At 39.0% G+C, this 24,686-nt stretch overlaps 2 protein-coding genes across 2 annotated transcripts in view; one reads left to right on the top strand and one right to left on the bottom strand.

Annotated features, from left to right (window-relative positions):
* The window catches only part of sh3bp5b (SH3-domain binding protein 5b (BTK-associated)), a 36,805-nt gene extending 29,010 nt beyond the window's left edge, over positions 1 to 7,795 (top strand). The window contains exons 8-9 of the mRNA XM_085177461.1: positions 839 to 1,198; positions 2,025 to 7,795. Of these exons, the coding sequence (XP_085033587.1) occupies positions 839 to 1,198; positions 2,025 to 2,248 (584 nt within the window). The 3' untranslated portion in view covers positions 2,249 to 7,795. The remainder of the gene's footprint in view (positions 1 to 838; positions 1,199 to 2,024) is intronic.
* A 2,087-nt stretch (positions 7,796 to 9,882) lies between these two features.
* Positions 9,883 to 23,703, bottom strand: capn7 (calpain 7). Its single transcript, XM_085177460.1, has 21 exons — positions 23,313 to 23,703; positions 22,945 to 23,053; positions 21,676 to 21,833; positions 21,470 to 21,537; positions 21,068 to 21,301; positions 20,646 to 20,732; positions 20,219 to 20,345; positions 19,705 to 19,790; positions 19,479 to 19,572; positions 18,951 to 19,097; positions 18,456 to 18,562; positions 18,222 to 18,342; positions 17,301 to 17,445; positions 16,000 to 16,099; positions 15,688 to 15,823; positions 15,502 to 15,577; positions 15,004 to 15,149; positions 12,699 to 12,761; positions 12,369 to 12,499; positions 11,188 to 11,280; positions 9,883 to 10,295 (listed from the first exon to the last, which is right to left on the bottom strand). The coding sequence occupies exons 1-21, from the start codon at positions 23,412 to 23,414 to the stop codon at positions 10,151 to 10,153; spliced, it is 2,475 nt and encodes an 824-aa protein (XP_085033586.1). The 5' UTR covers positions 23,415 to 23,703; the 3' UTR covers positions 9,883 to 10,150.
* Between the last annotated feature and the right edge of the window lie 983 nt (positions 23,704 to 24,686).

Here is a 24,686-nt window from a genome sequence, read left to right as displayed (position 1 = left end):
CTGAGTCATATACTAAACACAGCCTCTCAATGTGGAGGTTTATTCGAGCTGTGAAATCTCACCCGTCTCTCTGTGTGATAATGTCAGTGCCGCAGCCTGGTATTATAACCCTTCCACCACCCTAGTTTTATCTGTACGCTCTAGGGAGATGTATAGACTCATTGATTTCATGTGTTACATATTTTGAGAAGGTGATAAGCTCGCAGCTTTGATGCCAAACTCACACTCTGTTATGCTGCAGTAATAAATCACATAAATTGTTTGACAAAAAGCAGTTTGGTGGGTTTGAGACCGATGATGGGACAAAACAAGATATTAGGAGGCGGCATAGGAAATATAAGTTTTAACTGTTCGGTACTTTTAATGGTGTTACCATAGTAACAGCAGTTCAGTCCAGAGAGACACTGATGCGTGGCTGAAATGAAAGTTTACTAATTTTGCATTCATGTACTTTGATTTATGTCAGGAAGATGTAACACTTTGTGTGAATATGATGTGACAGATGAGTCCTCTCACTTCTATTTATATCTGTTCGGTCACACACACACTTCTCCACCTTTCCCTTCTTCCTTCCTTGTCATAATTCCTTCATACCTTTTTCTGTCTTTATCATCATTCTCCACCCTTCCACCCTCTGTTCCACAACTCTTTCTCCTTTACCCTTGTCATTTTCTTCCTTCCATCTTATAAAAACCTCCCTATTCTCATCTCGCCCTCCTTTCATCTGTCCTTTCACCGGCATCTCTCCTTCATTCCTTTTTCTCATTTTCTTTTTGCTAATTGCCTTCTTGTGCCTCTGCCTCCCACCCACTCTTCTATTCCCCTCCCTCTGCTACAGTGGCATCAGTGTGTTTTGATGACGACCCGTGCGGAGGAGGCGGCATCATGTCTGAAGACTCTGAGACTCATTCCACCTGCAGCCTGGGTTCGTCTCCCAGCAGCCCGCAAGAAGAGCTGTCACCCTGCCCCTTCGCCAGCTCCTCCTCGTCTTCCTCCTACATGTCCTCCTCCTCTGCCTCCCCGTCCCCCACTCCATCCACCTCCTCCTCCGCGTCCTCCCCGGCTCCTCTGTCCAGGCCCTGCAGCCTTGACCTTCCCAGCACCGTGTCGCTGTCTGACTTCGGCCTCATCTCGCCGGTGCTCGGGCCTCGCAGCGAGTGCAGCGGCGCTTCATCACCTGAATGTGATATAGAGCGAGGTGAGTGATGAGAGAGAAAATCCGGTTTAACCCCATGAAGCTTGCAGAAACTGAAGATGCAAACCCATGATGCACTAATGCACCATCATAAATCAGCTCCTGCTGATATCAGAAGGTCCCTCCAGCTTTCAGTTTCCCCGTTTATAATTCAAAAGTGGTCATTGATATGGTAATATGGGATAACTGAGCCTGTTAATGGAGAAAATGCTAATTTAACCCAGTGTTGATAACCTAACTCCACTGTAGATATAGTTTTAAAAAAAAGAAACATCATTCAGATAAGGAAAAAGTCACAGACGGCAATGAAAGGTTTGTTTCATGGGTGACTCCATTTGTGTGTATTTGCACACAGAAGGCAGTGTAAGTTAAATGGAAGTGTGATGGATGATATTTAAGAATCTATTGTTGGTAACACACAGTCTCCTCCTCCCTGCGTGGCTCACACCTGCTCAAGCAAACATGACTATTAGTCAAAGTGACAGCGAGGCGAGTGCCTCACCTGCAGAGAAATATTCATCTGCATATCGTCCTGCAGAGAGGAAATGATTCACATAACTTTAGTGACCCTTAATAAAAATTTTGGAGATTTGTTAATGTATCTGTCCAGCTTTCGGTCAAGTTTTTCCTCTGTTATTTTTGTTTAGAGAAAAGATTTTAAAATGAACAAACGTACTTTAACACGCTTTGCAACAGAGAACAATATTTTCTATAAAAGGACACATTTAATCAGCACTTTGTTGGTTTAAAAAGAAATTGCCTTCTTTTAAAAATTATGTTAAAGAACAAAACATTTCATGTTCACTGACCACCTCCTCCTTTGCCTCAGGTGACCGGGCTGAAGGTTCAGAGGGAAATCTAGACAATGCTCCAACCAGCAACGGCAACAACAACATCAGCTTGACATCCAGCACCAAGAAGAGCTTCAGCCTGGAAGCACGCTTCAGCTTTCTGAACCTGCGACGCCCACGAGCCGACAACACCAAAAACACAGACAGCCTTTCCCAGAAGCCTGAACCCGGGCAAACTGTGGTCCTGGTCAAAGGAGTGTGAAGAACAAAAAGAGAATGTGTTGAAAGCAGTTTGACTCGCCCTTGACTCAAATTGGTGTGAGCTGTTTGTAAGCTAGCTGCCACTGCTGCACTCCATTGCCAGTGTTTGTGGTCAAAGAGAGACTTTGAATGTCATAGTTAGTGTATATTAGCTTTGTAAATATACATCTGTGATTTCCCTTTCTGAAGGACACGGCACCTTTTGAACTCATGTATTACATATAAAGAGCACTGTTATGTTGGCAATGTTTTTGTTAAGGGTGGTGAAAGGTATAGAATTGTTATATATTCTTTCTTTTTTTTCACTAAAAGCTGAAAATGCGTCTGTCATAAAAGCAAATGTACACTAACTGCGTGCACCTGAAACCTGCTCTATTAAACAACTCGTAAAAGTGAACTTGTTACTGTTAATGACGTTCTGTATACTATGCAGGAAGAAGTTCTGCGTGGCGCAACAGTGAAAACAAGTGTGGAAATGCTAAAGCTAAATAAATAACTAGTCTGACATGTGCTCCTGTATTTGTTTAGAACTATGTTGTAATTTCGAGATTGTGTATGTGACGTGTCTGAGTTTAGATTCGACTGTTTTACAATTGTTTATTTTCCACATAAACTGCAAATATAATTAAATTTGAAACCGAAGCATGGTGACAAAACCAAAGTGTCTCAATTATATGCACAGAAACGTTCCCCATACTATCCCCTGAGCTGAAAATGAGGTGAATGATGATTGAGTTCACCATAAGCAGAAGTATTCCCTGTGAACCAAAAGCTCAGGCTTGAGCTACTCGAAACACTCCTTTTCAGATATTTTTTTTTTTCTACTTGTCAGTGTGATATCATCGAGAGATTGTAAGGTCGTCTCAGGCAGATGGCTGTGTGTGAACACAAAGGCTCCACCCACTTGCAGTTTAAATCTTTTCTTTACGAGGGGCAGCCAATCAGAAGAAAGATTGCATAAATGTGGGGAGAAGGGTGAGTGGATGAATCAAAGTCTAGTATAAGATAAATAAGGATTATTTTGAACTGTGAATCAGAAAATCTACTGTAGTGGAGTCCAAGAATAGAAATATGGTGTTGGAAATGTGTAAAATCGGTCCTCATTAATACAGGTTTGGTTTGTGGGGTCAAGCTGAGACAACCCAGCTGGTTGCCACAAAGGGCTGATTGTGGCCTCAAGGATATAAAAGACTGACCTGACCTCCCTCTTTCCTCCCCTCCATGTGGCAGGCAGGCTCCTGAACTGATGGACATTGACTTTCTTCTCATCCATGCATCCATCTGATTTACTGACTTTTCTGTTCATCTTATCTAAATAAAACAGTTAATGCTTATACTTGCAGGCACTCCCTCTTTTGTTGAAGGTGGAGTCACGTGTAACAAAATGAGGTCTTCTCCTTAGTTTCTTAGCATTACGTTACAGGAGGGCCCTCAACACCAGTTGGTAGTTTGTTTTTTAAGAATAACGGTTACTTGTCCTCGGGCCTGTTGGCTGAGTATCAGCGTTTCCATGCTTGGTGGAATTGTTGAGACAGACAAAGGTTTAGTGATGACACTACATGGTTAGGCTGTTGTAAAGCTATTTAACCTGGTGCTTTTTTGGATTACCCACCCTGTAACCATTAGTGACCCAGGTGCTGCTGGATTGTTTTTAGTCTTTTTTTTGTTCATCACAGGATTACACCTTTGTGTATTACGTACACGGAAGTGTAACTGAGACGCAAGGGCTGGAGTTTAACCAGGGCAAGTACGTTTAACACGCACCTCATTCAACGCATGAAGCCTAGGGTTAACTGTTGGGTCTGTGTTTCCACATGCCCCGCTAGTTTAGAGACTTATTCTTCATGAAGAACACAAGACATAACAGAACATCTTCAACCGGTTTTTAATTCGCTAATGAGGGAAGTTTGGGTCAGAACCAGCTCACACTTCTCACCTGACTCCAGCCCAAATCCTTCAAAGCGCAGCTGTCCTCGTAGCCTTTTTATTGACATGACAGTTACAGTACACATCACAGCACAAGCACCTCCCTCCGTAAAATCCCCCAATGGTTCTAAGACAAGGCACTGTGTGTGTGTGTCTGTGTGTGTCTCTGTCTGTCTGTCTGTGTCTCTGTCTGTCTGTCTGTGTCTCTGTCTGTCTGTCTGTGTCTCTGTCTGTCTGTGTGTCTCTGTCTGTGTGTCTCTGTCTGTGTGTGTCTCTGTCTGTGTGTCTCTGTCTGCCTGCCTGCCTGCCTGCCTGCCTGCCTGCCAAAAAGGTCATAAAAGTAGGAAGCTTACAACACAAGAAACAGATCTGTCAGATAGGATGTATCTACAATAAAACCTCCCCCAGCACAGAGTGGCTGGAGAGGTGGTCAGGATCAAAGGAATGGCTTTGATCCTACTTCTTGAACAAAGACTTTAGAAATTTAAGAACCACAATGACAACATTCAACAATTAGACTTAACATTAAGACTAAGAGCTAGTTGGTGATAGGCAATTAGTGGGTGGGAAAGTAGTCCTTTACGTCACACCAGTGCAGACTCAAGTTCTAATTTTTTTGGTGTCCCAGTCTCTGCCCATCTTAACTTCAGAGGGATCTTCTTGAGGACATGGTCCTTACATAACAGAAGCCAATGAGCCACTAGCTGATCGGGGTCAGAAAGTTCCTGTTACAGTCTTTAGAGACACAGGTGACTTAGAGCCCAACATTAATCAGTCTGTTCTTCTACTTTTCCTCAATGACAGTTTTGTACTGTTCAGAGAAACAGGGATGAACCTGTTGAGTCTGATGTTGACCTCTGATTTGGTGTAGAGGGAGGTTTGTATGGGAGTGCGTGCCCCCTTTGCTTGCTTCTGATGTGTCAGTTATTTTAAGGAATGATCTGACTATTACGCGCAGTTAGATATATTACACTTGCCAGTGGTGTCTTCTGAACAGGTAGTGAGGGATAGCTGTAAAGTGATCAGGATTCAGAGAAGAGAACAGAGCTTGGTGAGGACATTACCACCACTTATTGTTTAGGATATTGTTTCTTTGCCTGAAGGTTTAGAAAGATGAACAATAGAATATTTTAGCTCCTGTTAACAGAACAAAGAGACCGTATTAAATGTTTAAAGTGAGAACATGTAGGGTTTTAACATACGTTCGACTTTAAACTATTCTGTAAGGAGCTTAAGAAAAGTACACATTTTTCAAATCTTAAAGCATGTATAACTAAATGTGCAGATAGACTTCTTTGGAGGCAACTTGTGAAGTTTAAAATTTCCACGCTGACATGTTGGCATTTATCAGGGTCACATGTGACATGAGCTTTGAGCAGCCCAGTCAGCCCTCTCTAATTTCTTTTCAGTGTTTTCCCATGCCTGTCTTCATGTTTGCACTTTAACACTGACCTTTTGCCTTTTTTTCCTGTTAGTGTAGTCACACACACAACAACATCACATTAACCTTTTTGTCTTGTCATGGTGTTGCCATCATCACATCCTCTAATTCTAAGGATGTGTAAAGACACTGAGAGAGATGTGCTGTTAGAAGCACAACAGGCCTCACCTGAGCATGAAGCTAGAATTTTATTAACTGTCCAATTACTTTTAAGCTTCTGAAAATGGATTACAGCTGTAATTCCAAGTTAATGAAATACTTGTGTTAAACACTTTAAGTCTGCACTTTAATCACATGTTGATTCTGTGATTTGAAACACACTGTGGTGGTGTACAAACACAAAACTACAAAAACTGAGCACTAAACTGTCAATAAAAAAGACTAAAATGAATTATTGCCACACAAAGAAAATTACACCTAAGCCTGATTATTGCACACTAACATAATTCATCATTTTTCATCTCTCTTCATATACCTTGTTTAAAAAAATTGAATTAATAACACAGATTTTTAACAGAAATCACTAAAAAAGATTATGAGAACTTACCTTTTTTCTTGTCCAATCACAGCACGGGGTCAGTAATGTCTGAACAACTGCACATTTTAATGAAATTTGAATACAAATAGAACAAACAAACCTAACGACTGGTATGATAAAAGTAAGTTAACCGGCTTACCTCACAGCTTTCATGTCAGCAAAGTCTTCAGAAGCTGAACTGGCTCTGCTTCATCCGACCGCTCTTTCGTGATGATTTTCACAGTTGGATTTTTTTTTTAAATAAAAAGGATCAAAGGATTTTACGGTCAGATTGCCACACAGATGATCAAGACGGATATGGCTGGCTTACCTTTTAATTTAACACTAGATGTCTGACTTATCCCTCTAGCACTGGATCCAGTGTTTATGTCAGCTACATGCAATCATGGCTCAGTCAGATGTGGGGGAGGGCTTGAAGTGTCTCTGTCGGGGTTAGGTTATCACAAGGCTGATAGCTGAACATGTTATTAGCACACCTCTATAGCTGACATGATTACTTCCGTTTTGCTTCAGTACAGGATTGCTGTGGCTAGAAATACTGTTTTCTGAATATCACACTGGCTTCAGAGGTAGATAATGTGTCATACTTGTGATTATCTGCACAAATAATTGAAAAAGAGCACAGACAGAAACAGGTATAATTCTCTGTATTCAAATTCTGAACATGCCAGTCTACTCGACGCTTAGTGCAAGTTCTGCAAATATCATCATTCACACAACAGGCTGCTGCAAGATTGTCTTGTTTCATTCTTGTTTCATCTTTAAATGAGTCGGCTAGTCAGTAATAAAAAGACACGTCAGTATTGTGAGAGATGGATATTCATTACAACAATAAATTATCATCAGTCAACAGGTGAAAAGAAGTCCCTCGCAATGGATATTTAAAGCTGAACGGTTTACGTCAATCTTTTTACACACCAACATTACTAATTCATTTACAGTCCGCCTCCACTGCGCACGTGCTTTTTCCATTGCAAAAGAATAATGGTACACAGACAAGATGTACACGATTCACATAAGAAATTAAAATATTCAAAATAAATTGATCAAAAAGCCAAGCTAAAAATAAGATAAGCAGTTTTATCTGATTTATTGCGAAGAGGTTTCTCTAATGTTGTGAACAAGAAGCGCACAGCACAGCATCGCGTGGCGTGTTAAACAACAGAAAATCCATCAGCAACTATTTTGAAAATCACTTAATCATTTGTGCAAAAATGCTTCTACATATGTTTATTTAAGTGATGATTAACACTTTTTCAGTGTTTTACACCACTGTAAACTGCATGTTTTGGATTTCTCCCCTTCATTTTATGAACAATTCAAATTAAATTGGTGAAATCATTAATCACAGAAGAAACTGAGGGTGGCTCACGCAGGGGTTTACAGCTGTGCATTGTTCTCATTGAACACAGACTTCTTCAGCATGCAGCCATGGCACTACAGGGCCCATTATACACCCAGCAATGGTTGCTTCGTGCACTGACGGTGACATTTATATTTGCTTTGTGGCATTTTTGAGGGAACAGAAACACTTGTGAGGTTACAGAAACTGGATGGTGCATGACCATGCAAAATGACACTAGCATGGCTTGTGGCAGTGGATCTGACATCAGTGTCCTAATATCCATTCACAAGGGCAAAAATTACAAGTATAATGGCCCACAATACACATTTGTAAAGTGAATCATATTAAAGTTAAAATTAAAATTAAGTTTAATAATTATTTCCCAAGTGTTTGCTCTGAATGTAAATTGGCTGCAGGTGTGAACTGAGTATGAATGGTTGTCTGTCTAGTTGCACTAGCCCTGCAACAACCTGACGACCTGTCCGTGGTGTACCCTGAATTTTACCCTATAGCAGCTGGGATAAGCTCCAGCATAAAAACAAAACCAAAACAGAAAAATAAAAAAAATGGATGGATGGACTGAACAAAGTTTTCATTACTTGAGCTTTTCTTTACAGTAAGTGCTTGAATATCACAGAGATGGTTCTTAGGTCCTCAAAAAACTACAATCAGCTCTGTGACAACTGACTGAACTCCTTCACTTTTAGTTAAACTCTGATGCAATTAAAAGCTAAAACAAACAAACAAACAAAAACCATATAGTAAGCTGACCATATCATTTTTCAAACAATGTTCCCAAGGTGAAGCATAAGCTTTGATGCTGAAAACTCCAGAAAAAAATGCCCTGTAGATTTTGAGTCTGCAAGTTGCAATGCAATGAGAAAAGCACTGAACCTTTCTTTTGTGAGATCAAAAGTCCTTCGGTGAGTTGACTCAATGTTTTTCCATTCAAATGTCTCTAAGGATACAGTACAGTTAATGAGCGTAACATTGGCCGGCTGCTTCCACATGATGCAACATATTCCTCATGTTAATTTCAGCATTGGTATTTCAGGGTCTCTAGCCCAAATCCAAATCTAAAACAATCATGTACCTCTATGATTGCAACACATATTGTTGCCCAGGGATTTGTGATGCAACTGTAAAGCTTGGCAGAGATGAGCAGCAATGAATATAGCAGCAGCATCTGTACATGACCGACTGCTGATAGCTGACATCACCCAAAAGAAACTTTCTACACGATAAACTGAGGAAACACGGTGACTTAGGTTGAGCTGCTGTTCGCACCGATGAACCAAAGAGTAAACATGATGAAAAAGAGTTTAAAGTGCAGTGCATCGACAAAACAAAAGGTAAACATATTATGGGTACTTGGCAAGACATTTAAGTTTGGAACAGTGACAATCGGACATCTACACGCACCCACATACGCATGCTCAGGTATAACAAACTCAACGTGAAGCCTGTCAGTGAAATCAGGCTGTTTCTCACTCAGCCATCACATCCACAGACAACATGTAGAGACATCATTCGACTGCTGCCATACTGGATTCCCTGTGATGCTGCCCTGCTCCTGAGAATTAAAATAAATATTTTGTTGGTGGTTCAAAGAAACTAACTGCCCCTTCCACCACTGTTTTTTTAAACAGCTTTTTTGGCAGCTTATTTAATTGCTAGAAGAAGTGAATGTCACAACAGATAAGATTTCGATATACTCTGAAAGTGATTTAATTACTTCTCAGAAACAGCATGTTGTGGTTTTTTTAATTGTGGTTGTCAGTGTCTTTGAAGCTTTGAAGTAATGAGCACCTCAAACATGAAACCCTTGGACTACTTTTCTCATTAGAGTTGTGTGTTTTTTTCCCCCCTTGGTCTTTTAATTAATTTTGAATTTCAGCTTCATCATTTCATTTACTTATGTGTATAGTTCAACACTGGTTGGCTTGCTGCTGGTCACATTTTAGGCTGAATGCACTCGGCTACAATCCAAAAGTACCGTGATATCTTAAATACATAATCCTTGTCTTAAAATTAAACCTGTGATTCGAAACCACAAGGCTGTAGCTCTTTAGTGCTGAGGCGTTCCCCGCAGCAAAACAGATCCTGTGAAGAAGTAGAAAAATCTGCTGTGTTTAAGTAGCGATGTCACTAATTCTGCAGCTTCAACCCCGTTACTGCTCCACATCCCGATGAATCCCAGATGTGTCTGTATAATCATTATTGTTCCATGAAATCACTCAGAATTGCCTACAATAAGAACAAAAATGTTGATACTAATTATTCTATTTGAGGAACTGTGTGCCTTATTAGGGCAAAAGGAGTTACTGCTCTTAACACCATTACTTTGTGAGGCTTGTAATGGGCTGTTTTCTAATTTGGCAGAGATGTTTTTGTCCCAAGATGCCTTGATGGTTATGCGTTTTAGTCCATATCAAAGTGCCTCTTGATTATATCTCCAGAACAGCTTTGTGGTATCCTTGAGTCAGTTTTGAAATTCAAGTCCACATCAGCAAAAGTCTCAGTGAAAGAAGAGAAAATGCTAGCAGCAGTCACATTCTGGGCTTTGTGGAGGCCTTGGCACTTCCAAAATGCAGTTTCAGAAATATATTCCACAATGCCACCAAGTACCTTCCTCCCAATCCCAGCTCCATCTTCATTGGAGCTGGGAGACCTTCAGGGTTGAAGTACTGCTGAAGTCCAAAAAGAAGGGTCCTTCCTGTTTAGGCAGGAAAGTGGTGGGGGTGACGTTATAGATGCCTGCTGGGACATGATCCACCTCCATGTAGCAGAAACCACATCTGCAAGAAGCAAGGAAGAGGCTGTGACGTTAATTCATGGCAGAGGTTGATGTCATTTCAGAGGTGTGGGAAACTAAACATCAGATTTTCATTTTCAAGCAAAATTGATCAGACTAACCCTTCTTCATTTGAACGACTTTGACTTAAAGGTACTTTCTGTAAATTCTTTTATTAAAAAAAAAAGAGTTTTTAATCTTCCAAACCTAACCAAATCTATAAACAGAATAATTTGTTGATGTTATTTTAATTTTATTTTTTTTAAACCTGGCAAGTAATCAGGAACACTTTCAAATTCTCTTAAGGAAACTGGGTTTGCTAAAAAGACTTAAACATCTTAAACAGCAGCAAAAATCTGAAAACATCGTAACACACCGACTGATAAAATGCTGCCCCCTGGTGGTAAAATCTAAAATTACTGCATGTCAAACACTGAACTCACTCAGCTATGCCCACATGCTTGTAAACAATAAAATCCACAGCTTAATACATATTCCTGCTGACTGTTTTAGTATTGACCTGTTAAAAATTTAATGATGGTAAAGATCTACAATCGCAGATGGAGACACGTTTTTGAAGAACAAAATTAATTGATCAATATTTTCGAAATATGCAAATTGTAGTAAGAAACATTTTTGTGATCCCTTACAGCAGTAATAAATAAATACTTTCAATCAAATTAAAATTCATTTTGCCCTCAGAAAGTCACAAAGATATCGCATCAGATCAATGTACTGCTCAGTTGTAACAATGGTCCTGATGCTGTAAGTGAACTCAAACAAATCTTCTACAGTGTTGATAAATGACCAGACATCAAACTCAGCTTATGGTCAGGGTGGACTTGTTGCTCTGCAGCCTGTGTACCTTTCACGATGATGCCTGCTCATTACTGTACCTGTAATCGCCACTGCTCTTCTTGTGGAAGGCAGCTGAGCCTGGATCACCCACTGTCGACACTGTCACCATCTCAAAACCAACGCTGTACTGCCTGCAGACACAGAACAGAAATAAAATGCAGAGAATAGCAACTGACTTCTACACAGATCAAAGATGCTCAAGCTAAAGTCATAGGGTTATCCATTGAATTTCCCAGAGGAACCCACCCGAGGGATTAATAAAGTTTTTTATCTTATCTTATCATTGTTGAGGAAAAATAACAGCTTTTTGTTTTGCCTTTATTTGGTTTCCTGCAGTGCAGAGTTGGACTTTAGTGCAACAAGCCTGTGTGTCTCAGTATGTAAGGTAGAAAGAAGGTAAGAGATTGAGCCAGAGGATTTTTATGTGCTAATGCTACATGAGAAAAGTCATTTAGCCGTTGTGCTAATAAGTCACTTGAAGCTAGTCAAACAAATATGCTTGAAATGAAGTAAAATATAAGTGGCAAATCCCCAAAATTATTGCCATTAACGAGGAGATTTAATGCCAGAAAAACAAAACAAAACCACTACAAAAACATCTGCCATTGGCATGGTGAACAAACTTAGTTTTTGTGCCATCTGTGTCACTGTTAACCCTCCCTACAGTGTGAACAACTAGAAAAGCATAACCTGGTTTATCTGTTGGACTGCAAATCTTGTTTCAGGCGAACATTTAACAAATTCAAATTCCATTTCACTTCTGAAGTCTTTATATAATAATGTAGCACAGAGTGACAAAGACTTTCAAGTAGTTTTGGCTGTGCTGACATAAATTCCATCAGTTGGTTAGAGATCTGAGCGCCAAAATAAGTGCCGTGACCACGACCCCGGAGGACTAATTTAACCCAATTTTGTGTTATAAAATCAAATTTCCCCAGAATCCTTTTGCTGGCATTTTCTAAGTAGCACATAGATACCCAGACTAAGAGGTTGATGATGCTGATGGTTTCAGTGTTTGTTTTATGTCATCATTTTCTGCTATATGCAGATTATACAACTACGAGCACAGATGAAGTAAAAGTAAAACAAGCTTTTAAATCTATTGGAGCTAAAACTACATGAATGATTTCAATGAAAATTGAAAACTGTGCTCCTATTAGAATATTATTGTCATATGGAGACCCAATTTACTCTATACCACATTTGGTATATTGTTCACCTGGATCCTCGGAGCTCGATGAGCAGCGGTCCGGACCGTTCCAGGTTAATCTGATAGATTGGGTTGTTTTTGTACGAGTCTTTGTAGTTTCCACAGCCACCGGCACTGAGCCCCTTCCACTGACCATTGATCTGAAGACAGAAATAAAGTCAGTAAACATAATATCCACAATACCCAACTGTTTGGACAAGGTAAATATATTCACAGAATACAGTTAATATAATGTTGTCTAATTTAGCTAACCAAATTGCCCAAAAATGTACCAGTCCTAAACTGCATGATAAAATACATAATGCACAGAATTTAGTTGTTGATTTATAGATATCATACCCTTTTTGTGTGAGTGAAGGGATTTGGGATCTTGGAGAAGGTGAATTTGCATCCAGTGTAGACCTGCATAAAGAAACAACCTCCATTATTTTAGGGTTCACATTGTTAGTGGGCAAACTGCTCAGTAAAATATTCAAAGGAAGCAACCAAAGAAAATACCGTACCTAATAATTAGGGGTGGGTTTTAATAATCGATTCATCAATTAAAATCGATTCTGGCTTGGATAACGTGATATCGATTCATTAAAATCCTGAATCGACTTTTTTTTTTATATAAATGTATTTTTGCCCAAAATTCCAGAATCTCAGGTGAAACGTCACAAAATTTTGACAACCACCAAACATTTAAAACAGTAAATAAGGGCAGGTACACGGCTTCTGCACAAAGACGTAAGCACAAAGCGCGGACCCGCGGATCAGAATCAGTGAGATGTCGCCTTTCTTACCCGACGGCACGGACACGGTCGGGGCTGAAAGCCGACAGCTCACTGATTCTGATGTTTCGGCGGGTCCGCGCTTTGTGCTTACGTCCTTTTTGCACTGATTCTAAAGCTGTTAGTTTGATCTCTCTCCAAACAATATTGACCGAACCAGCACCAAAAGAAGATCCCAACTAAGCTTCACATAAACATCGTCATGGACTCCCTCTGACTTTTGCTGTTTTGCTTCCACCACAATAAAATCACACTTCATGCACAGCTCTCTCTTTCTCTTTCTCAGTGTACTTCAAGAACAGTTTCCCATCTAAAAATCTGTTTTCTGCATTATTCGCTTGCTTGTTACGCACAAGTCTACCATTATTTACAGTGCTGTCGGCCGCTGTTTTTTTTTCCTTTTACTTACTTCCGAAAAGAAAACCTAATTTCTGCCGTTCAATAGGCTTCTGAACAAATTTAAACTTTTTAAAATTATACAAAATGCTTAGCCGTGTCTCTAATAAAACCGCTGTAACTTCAGAGGTAATATTCATAAGTTGATTAATGGTTTTCTTTCGTTTTTGATGTACTGCAGAATATTTTTATAAAATCCCAGAACAGGAAAATCACCTTCATGTTTTTCTGTGTTTTATCTTCAGCTACTTTGACACAAAGGCATCTGCTGTGATGCTCACACCTTTGAGTCTGGAAAGTGTCAGCTTCCTTTTTATAGATACAAAAATATGTAAATGTACTGGTCTGAATTATAATATTTCTGACTGTCTGAGGAGAAATTTCCCAGATTCAAATCGAATTGAATCGAATCGAATCAAATTGAATCAAATCGATTCAGGACCTAGAAATCAGTGACGATACCCAGCCCTACTAATAATACTCCTTCATCATCTATAACTTTGTCAAAATGTGAATATTGTAGCTCAAAACACTGTAGAAAACTGAATTCTTAACCATCTGCTCATAAAATAGATCTTTTATATCAGTGCCAGTTTGGCAAAAGAAACATCAGAAAAGAAATCAGATTTTCTGCTTCAGGGTTTGATCTCTGGTGAAAACACAGTGAACACGAGAGAGTTCAATCAGTTCTTCCAAAGATGATACTCATAGAGAAACACTGATGTGAGCTGATAGGAGGGGATTTTTTCTTCACGGCTGGCTTGTTGGAGACAGAGGGAGAGAGAGAAACTGAGAGAAAGCCTGCAGTGTTTACAGCAGTCGTGTTGCTGTTACAGAATTCACACACACATAAAACACAAAGCTTCCAGCTGACACGTGCACACGAGTGCACGTTGTTTTTTTTAATGAGGGATTTCAGTATAAACTGTTTTCCCAAGTCCTCACTGCGGTTTGCAGTCCATGAATTATAAATAACTAAAAAATATATTTGGGTCACGCAGCACATGCCTGCACTTAAAAAGTCTCTGAGAATCTACATTCAAGGAGCTGCTTTTTCAGACAAGCTGAAGTGGGTGTAGCAGAATAATGTGAGAGGTGAATTTTAATTTATAGGGAGAGGAGATCAGAGAAGAGCAGTCACTGTTCCTAACTGCATGTATAAGTATGTACAGTAAGTCTGACAGAAACAGAAACAGACATCGTGCTTATTCCAGCATAACCAGGTTTTGATCCTTATGAGTTTGTAGGAAACCCAACTGAAACTTATAGATCAACTTGGCTCCTGTGTACTTGAGTTCTTCTGACAAAATGCCCAATAGATAGCTTTGAAACTGTTGTTACCAGCTGTCACATCAAATTCTAGTTAGAGTTAGAAATGATTTCAGTAGTAAAAAAAGAATTAAGACTAGACTTTTTAAATTACTTTTCAGATTGTACTTCTGTGTATGAGCATAAACAGAGTTAACATCTCTCACCCGCAGTGTGTAGTTGATGGTGGTCTGTTTCTCGTACTGGGAAACCACCAGGGTAAAGGTGTGTGTTCCTGCACTGGTCAGCTTCATCTTGGTCAGATAGTGTGGACTGTTGATACGGATGCCATCTATGAAAGGAGGGGGATCCGCTGGGGAGGAAGAGGAGGTATTCAAAGTAAATAACCACACTGTAGCTTACAGATAACGTAAAACTTTCTTCAAACTCAACTTCTAACTGAATTTCTTCTTAACCCCCAGTATCAATTTTATAGGGTAGTAAATGTTAGTGAAGTGGAGTTTTTCTTTGTGTCGTTGTAAAAAGGGCTCTGCAATAGACTAATCTCTTTCTTCCAGGCATCTGACCTTGCTGTATGCGGCGGAAGGGCAGAAATAAAGGCTGCCATCAATCTCCTGCTACCATTCATCTATAGTGGAACTGTCCTTGCTCGGTGGTGCAGAGAAAGAAAAAAAATGTCCTCGAAGGCATCTGTCAAACCTCACCTGGATAGTAAACCTTCTTGCCATCCGTCTTGTAAACGACCAGCGTGATGAACTCTCTGTTTTGTGCAAAATCATCCTGGACAGACACAGTCATAGCACAAAAGTGTAGCATTACAGTATCAGGCCACCACATTAATGGAAATGAAATCTGGATGAAATAAAAACATATCAGATCTGTGCCTTTACCTTATCAGTGATGTGTCTGGTGAGAAGCACCCACACAGCAGCCCCACCAGCTGGACACTGAACCTCCAGCCTGTACTGGGGATTGTTGGCAAGACTGTAGACATCCTTCACTGGACCCTGCTTTCCATCCCAGGTACTGCAGATGGAAAAGAAACCAGAACATAGACATGTCAGTGTAGAATGTCACAAAATGTACCAGAATATTTAAGAGTAAGATACTATGTAATGTTTTTTGTTCCCTTGAATAGTCCTTAAAATGTGAGTGACAAACTCTGCATCCATAAAACACGAGTAATATAAATTAACAGACACCTGTGAATACAGGAGGAGTTTTTAAAGAGTGCAGGATTCCAGCTCAGGTAGATGACATCATAGTACTGACAAAGGTCCTCCCATGCAATCCAGAACACACCTGAAAAGCAAACACAAGTTGATCGTTAACACTAATTTATCATTTTTTAATCATTTTAAGTTTGCCAAGAGAGATAAAACTTGTTTGGATTCATACCCTTACACTGACTTCAGGTATATACTGGATTTCATTGGCAACATATCGACTATGTCATAAGCTTATGAATAAAGTCAGCGCTGCACATCATAACTTTTGTAACTTTTGCTTTCTTAGCAAGGGATTTTAATTTTTAAACACTCTCCAATGTTCATTATTTGTAAAGCATAATATTTTTATTCTACCTTCTTAAGCTCTTTTGTGGATACTATTTCATTTTGAATTATTTTTTTTATTTATATGGCACCCATTCACAACAGCAGTTATCTTTCCATCCACTTTCTTCTGTTTATCCAGTTTAGGGTTGGTGGAAGCCGATCCCAGCTGCCTTTAGGTACACCCTGGTCATGTTGCCAGTGAGTCACAGGGTGGACACAGAGAGACAGATAACCATTCACACTCAACCTTTTTACCTACGGCCAATTTGGAATCACTAATTAACCTAACCTGACTAACTGAATGTCTTTGGACTGTGGCAGGAAACCAGTGTACCTGGACACCAGGGAGAACATCCAAACTACATACAGAAAGATGGTGGATCTGGTGACAGTGAGAAGGAATCAGTTTGCTAATCTATCCGTCCATTTATTTTCTTATGTTTATCCAATTCATATTTTATTGAACTGCAACACCGGTAAACTGTCTTCTGAGATATTATAATGGCAAATGTTAAAGATTTCAGCACCTCTGTCTCTCTCTGTGATGAGAAAGTGTAAACACTAAAACCACCTGACAGAGGCAACCAGAGTGTGGCATACCCTCTATTTAATCTAGCACTGTGTGAGTAATTTTATGCATGACGCAAAGTGCCACATATTTCTTTAACATTTAAAATACCCTTTGATTATTTAAGAATGTGACTAACATTTTCACAAGGTTCTTAAATGCACACACAGTAAGTGTATATACAATGTTTAAAAAGCGTAAAAAATAAATAAATAAATAGTGCATTAGTTACCAGGAACAGAAAAACAAACCGACTGTAACAGCTAAACTGCGACAGAATATGCTCCATACCCTGGAATTACTTAAAGACACAATATAAAGACTTATGTGTGTGACCAATGTCAAAGTACTGAATGTAAAACTCAATAAACTCAGATACCGTTATCAAACTTCTGAGCTGTCTTGGGGTCAAAGTTGAGGTATTTCAGGAGCTCAGGTGTCCAGTTCTTCTCATCGCGCTCACTGTAGCGTCCCTTCCACCGCAGATGACTCCACGGATTCTTTAGCTGCAGGAATCGCATTTTCTACAAGAGAAACAAACCCGCAGGTATGAGGTTAATCACACGAGCAGAAAAAAAATGACAGAATTATCTACAAATACTACAAACTAGTGGGTTTACTAAACATTTACTAAGCAAGATTATAAGAATGAAATGCTCATTCTTCAGTTTAGCGTCATGAGGAATTTTTTGTATTTTGGGAAGTTTAAAAAAGTTTTTTTCTTCTTTTTTTAAAAACTTTTTTGTTTTCATCATTTTCTGAACCTACTGACATGAGCAGCTTGTTAAGGAAGTCCTAATTGACAATCACTAGCAAAACCATGCACAGAGACCTCTTAGAAGCTTCAGAGATACCTGCACAGCCGGTTAGCAGGGCTGAATTCAATTCATATTGAAATATTGAGTTCACCAGTGTTACGGATATCGGCGCTGCAGCAGGGTAAGTATAATATAAATGTCATAAACCTGATTTCCCCCCATACTCCATCTCTGAGTCAATATAAGGCAGATGAAAAATTGAAGGAAACACTGAATGTGCAACCGCAATAGTAAGACAATCCCATCGTTCTTTTATGATCATCTTTGTATACAAATTTAACTTGATAAGTGCTTAAAGAAACAAATCAGGTGAAAAGTAGAAACATTTTCTCACAAACATCAATCTGACTTTTTTTTTTTTTTGCAACAAAATCAGTTCCCCCTGCTGGAAATTAGAAAGTCCACTATCCACTGTGTATGAGGGGCCACTAATGGCTTGATGTGTATAAACTGACAGTATAATGTAAACAACCAACGCTAACCTTGTATTCCCTGATGTCAAGAACAGCGTAGGCGTGTGTTGGCACTAAACCCCATCTTTCCCCTTCCTCCTCTGTCATTACACCCGTTGCAGTGGTGATGAGAACGTCACCCCTGTGAAACCTTAAACAGGAGAGAGAGAAGCACACACAGAGTGAGAATAAGCACAGATGTTTAGTTGAGGAATTTATTATGGCCTATAAAATAATTATGCCCATGCAAGTCTGTGCACCTACCTCTGGAAGAGCATGCGGAAGGTGTCGTCCCTGTTGAACGACTGATTGTCAGAGTGCATAGCGATGCGTTCAGGGATCCATCCGGTGAGAGCATGCAGATCAATATTCTGTAAAAATTACGCTATTATGAAAACAGTTCTTAAGAAAACTAATTTCTTGACTTTGACATCAGACTTTTTTCGAATTCAGAATACATGCAGAAAGTTGTTCAACAGCATGGCTGCAAAATTTAGAAACAAAATAAGCTTTTTGGAGTTACTAAACCTGGAAGTGAACTAATTACAAAGACACAAATGTATCAAGCTAAAAAAAATATGCACATTTATTTTTAAATATATTTAAACTTATTGCAACTGTACATTCCTTTCTCCTCAGTTCCAGCAAATCCCTGCACAAAATATTTTACTTAATTACTTTTTATCGGGAGCTGTTTTTAGATGTTACCAGTTTGCACCAGGAGAAATCAATAATTAACAAATGTCCCAGTTTACTCACCGAGTTGGAACCAGGGAAGTCGTAGCCACCCATCACCTTCATGTAAGCCTTCTCAATCAGGGACACCCAGAGCTCGTTCCTGTTGCTGGAGTAGGAGCACAATAACTCTCCATTGCGATCCACTGGGAGGAAGTCATCTATAATAACCTGGAACAGGCAAAGAGTTAGTTTCTCAGTTTAAGGAAAGCAGGAGTAATATAACAAAGAACATAACTATAACTTTTTCTCATGCACAGCAGTTATCAGATAGAAGTAAGACTTTTTCCCCATTTTCCATTTTTTGAAGTAAAAAAAAAAAAAGGGTTGAATTTGTATACTTTTATTTTTAAAAAATAACTATTGTTATATTTAAATTAACGCCAGAATGCATTATTAAATCTAAAACAACAACAACAACACCCCCCCCCCCCACACACACACACACACACCCCACACCCCCCAAAAAAACCCTCAATTCACATTGTAAAGACAAAATATTTGTAATGCAAATAACCAACAGGTAACTGACTGTTGTAATTCGTTGTTTACCTTCCTGGGAACTCCGTTGATATGGAGTTTGACCATGTACTTTCCACAGGGGTTGTATTCTGGCTCTCCTCGTCTGTTCTGAGGGTAGATTATGCTGCAACACACACACATGCAAGGTTCAATGGCTATTTTGCTTTTTAGTATGAAAGACAGTTTAAATTAAAATGCACTGCATGCTGATGTGCCATAAAAACAATATCAGTAAAGAACAGAAGCTACACAGCACCTGGTGATGAGTTTTTTGTTGTAGCGTCTCTCGTAGGCTGCACTGATGGCTAAAGAGGCCACAAACGAACAGTCAGATACCACCGTCTGGACAGAAGATGAAATGAGGAAATCAATGTGAACGGGTTAATATATATAAACATACATTTAAATACATTGCATAAAATCACCATTACTTTAAGTCTGAGTTTGGACTTTTTACACTGAATGTTCAGTTACATATCAAAAGGTTTTTTAAATAGTCTCTCATAAAAACGCTTATCTGTGGTGTTACTGTGCCATCTACTGGATGAATTTAAGCAGTGAACAAAAAACAACAACATTTCTTTACCATACCCATGGTAAAGAAACAAATTTTAAATGCATGATTCTTCAATAACTAACATTAGAAAAATAATTGTGGTAAAGGACAAAGTTTGAACAAGATTTTTATTTAATATTTAAATATAAGCATTTTAGAAGATACATGTAGAGATCAATTGAGGATTGTGGAAATAAAACGAAACCAGTCCAACCTGTTTGATGCTGAAGCTGGACACAGACATGATCATGGTGGGGTTATTGCAGATCTCATCTGGCCGAACCCAGCGGGAGAAGATGGCTTTCTGTTTGGGTGACAAAGCCAGTTTCCCTGATTTGTCCCTGGTGAGAAGAAAAAAATAAAATAAAAATAAAAACTGTGTTTAGCCAATTCAGTCACACATTTTATTTTTCTATGTCACCAATTTTCAACTACAGTACAAAGCAAAAGTGTTTCAGGTATCCTTCCCTTCAATGTGTCAAGAAACAGATACTGCAGTTTCTACAAATCTTAAGACTGTCTCCAAAATACATACATCCACACATGACTTTTCTCTCCTGAATGCCTAAGTGAGGCTTGTATTAGCTTTGAAATAATGTTACTATTATAAAAACTGACTGCAAACAATAAAGCAAACTCACGATAAAGGTACAGGAAAGGCAAATCGCTCTTTAAGGTCCACGCTCATGAAGGGCACGTAGGCTATCCCATTGATTGTAGATGTACTCCTGAAAATAAAGCACAAGTTTAATGAAATAGAAACGCTTTGACACATAATTTTGCAGTGGTATTTACATATTTAAAAAGGATAAAACCATTAGGGCATTAAAAGGCCCTATATAAGTTTTCCAGGCATCTTTTGCATCCAAAGATTTCAAAATAATCTCATCAAAGGCTGAGGCAGTTATTTCATTTGCCACCTGGTGCAGTGATTTAGCACAAAACTACATTCGAAAAAAATGTAAATGTTATACTTTCTAAAAATTTTCAGCAACTAGAAGGGTATACTAAAGGGATACCCAGAAACATTGGTCTTTATGACATATTCAGTGAGCCTTCTCACCTGAGTACCTCGATCTCCTCAGATGTGTAGCGCTGACCTTGGGGCTCACTGGACTGCACAGCCCGGACAGTTTGGGATTGCTGTCGGTCATTGAGGCTGAAGTCTGGCCCAAGAGGGAGGAACTGGCGGACAGGTCCTCCTGAACTGGCACCAGTGCTGGGCTTGGTTCCAGGAGCCCCTGTCCTGTCCTGAGCTGAAGCCGATTTGGACTGGGATTCTTTAAGACCTTCGGCTCTGGCAAAATATAGTGGAAGAAGTTTATTTTGTTTTTCTTATGCGTTTTTTTAACATGCAAAAAGTGAAAACAACAACAACAACATTAAAACAAAAAGCTCTAGAGCATTAAAATGAATGATGAACATTCTAGTTTACAACACAAAACCAGGACCATTTTATATGTACCTGTCTAAAGCTTGACGTGCCAGCTGTTTCAGTTTGTTCTGCAGCACTTGCTCAGATGTTTCACTTGACTGGTGAAAACAAAACAAACAAAAGAAATCAGGAAGAGGAATTAATGTGAGCATGAGCAGGGATAATATGAGGGAAGTCTAAGTGTCAGTCAGTGAGTGATAAATGAAAAACAGAAAGGGGCCTAGTAAGAGACTAACCGTTTTAATGCACAGCTCCACAGCCTGAGTGTACAGTTCAATAGCTTCATCATCATTTCCCTTTTCATCTTCTTCAAAGGCTTGGGTAACCAGGAAGTGGGCACGTTCCAGGTCCACCTGGTGCCGGGACTTCAGTGGGTCACTTTTCTGTGCTTGAACTAATGTCAAAGGTCAAAGGAAGGAATGGTTAAGACAACAGGTAATTTGACCTAATTAATTTTCCCATGGAGTCTTAATTACATTGTTGTCATAGAGGATTTTTAATGGACACCGAGTTATCCAAACCTGTTTTTAGCACATTATACTTGAGTAAATGAAAACTCAAGATGAAAGTTGGAAATATGAATATCTTCATTACAAAACAGATTAAGACCAGACACTAGATAAGGAGATTAATGCTCCCTAGTCTCTCCTATCTGACCCAAAGACTCATCTTAAGTACTGTCTGCCCATATTTGTCTCTCATTGTATTCAGTAAGTAAAACAGAATTTAACCTTCCAACAACTTTTCTTGAGCCACCTTTAATCTCTTGAACAGTGCTGAAATAGTGCTTAAACTATCAGTTTAGTAAGTTTACTGGTGCAGCTTAATACAACACCATACACATAAACTCCACCTTTAAAAATGTCATAAAGCAATTATTATTCTTTGTTAACGCTGGCTCAGACAGGTGCTAAGTTAACTTAGTTGTGATTTTTTTGGTAGCTTTCTGGATAAATGATAGAAAGATGATAGAAAAAAAGAGCAATCAATTTCTACATTTTATTTCATAGAAATCACTAAACAGCAATACCCAGCATTACACATCATCTAGTGGTAACAAGACTCTTGTACATTCTGTGGCCACACCCATGTGAACACACAAATCAAGAGCATGAGGAGAGTCATGGAAAAAACTGGTCAGACAAAAACTGAGAAACTATGTCCTTTTCAGTGAAAAAGAGAAACATTTTCTTACCCATTAAACAGATACACCTGTTTAAAGGTGTTGCTCAAGATAAATCAACAACTCAGTAAAACAGGATAATGAGTGTCTTTTAGACAACAAGTTTAATGAACAACATGTGGAGTGTGTTTATTATAATAGTTTCCAGCTATCCATACATTAATTAAAATGGGAGTATATTCAGTTCCAGGTCTATATTTTCATTCTATATTACTAGAGTAGCTTTTATGTGATTTATATTTCACATTAAGCCTTCATTTGTAACTCATCTGAAAAGCCATCAGAAGCAAAACCCTTTGTGCCTATTGTGAGGTGAGCTTACCTGCATTGTGGAGGGCTTGAACCCGATCCAAGTATTCATTCACTTTCTCCTGGATCCCTTCCAGTTTGGACCCTGCCATGCCAGCATAAATGAGGGCCTGAGCTGCCTCCTATGGAAAACAAACATAAAAGAGGCAGCGGTTAGAAAAGTATCACATCCGGTCACTAAGTACTGGCATCCAGGGACACTAGCGACCCTCAACTTTGACCAAATATATCTGTAAACTGTTGATTCGTAAAGTAGTAGACTTCTTAAATCTAATCCTGCGGCTATTACAGAAATGAAAGTGAGTTTGAACTTCTAAGATTAGCAAAACGCTAACCCTGAAAAATGGCATACGTTTACAGGTAAAACTTATTGGCACTTACCTTATAATAAAATACAGCCTCGTTATATTTGCCATTCTGGTCACATGTTACAGCTGTTTTGGCAAAAGTGACAGCATCAAGTTCCAGCGCCGCGGAGTCCATGTCGAACAAAAGTTGTTGACAAAGTGACAATCTCTCAGTTAGCCAGAACAGGCTAGCTAACCGTTAGCTACCTATAAAATGTCTACAAACAAAATATCTGCTTTTCTCTGTTCGCACTGTTCATTCTATCAACTCGTAAAAAACATAGTGAAGATAATGCTGATACGTGGTGTTGATCCCACAGCTAAAACTGCCACGGTAAAAGTTTTCCTCTGCCTTTTATCAAATGACTACAACATTAGCAGACACCAAAACAACCATACTGTTTCCGGGAGACAATTCGCGCAGTCGCAGTAGAAACGCTAGCGCTGTTGAAGAGCGCAGATATCGGGGGTACGACGTTGCGTTCACGAGCAGGGAAAAACAACATGTTTTAATACAGCTAACGTTATTTATTGGCAATTGGTAAAATATTGTAGTATAAGTCTAGTCTTTCTTTTTTCTTTATGAACCATACCATGAAAATATGGGAAAGAGGATGATGCAGAAGTATACAAAGGGTCAGAATGAGTTAAGGTGTGTCTGACCAGGTGAACTGACCAGGCTTACATGGTTATGAGAGGGATAGTGGATACATTGGACACAGGATTTTGATTATGGAGCTGCCAATCAAGAGAAAAAGGGGAAGAGCAAGCCAGAATCACATTTGTTTACTAAAATGGTAGAGTATGATCTTACCTGTTGGAAAACTTTACCCGTCTCAAAAATATTTTTTTCTTGTTGATCCCTAATAAACCCTCTATTTCTTGGTTTAAGTCACTACACTCAAACATCTCAAAATTTTTATGGAAAAAAAATCGATTGCAGTATGTTTTAAAAATAGGTCAAAACAAAGATTTTTAGAGAGCTCATTGTTAGGGCTAGAACAAGCACTCAGTTAAAGAGTAGAAATCTGCTTTAAAACTGTTTTAAATCTTCACTTATCCTCTGTAAACTAACACCCATTTGGAGTCTAGATATATCAGAAAAAGAAAATACAACATTTTCCCTCGTGGCACGAGAAACGAATTACAAATGTAAAAAATCTAGAACATGTTATTCAAGACAGAAACTTTACTTAATTCCAATAACTTGTATCAAATTATGAAATCAGCAACAGTAAATTTCTTGAATATCAGTAAATGAATGGTAAATGGTAAATGGCCTGTATTTGTATACTACTAGTCTTTACTACTTTACTAGTCCCTAAGGACCCCAAAGCACTTTACACATCCAGTCATCCACCCATTCACACACACAGTCACACACTGGTGATGGCAGCTACATTGTAGC

Source organism: Neolamprologus multifasciatus, chromosome 11 (genome assembly GCF_963576455.1).
Source record: "Neolamprologus multifasciatus chromosome 11, fNeoMul1.2, whole genome shotgun sequence".
NCBI classification, from domain to species: domain Eukaryota; kingdom Metazoa; phylum Chordata; class Actinopteri; order Cichliformes; family Cichlidae; genus Neolamprologus; species Neolamprologus multifasciatus.
This window is presented reverse-complemented; position numbering and strand designations above follow the sequence as displayed.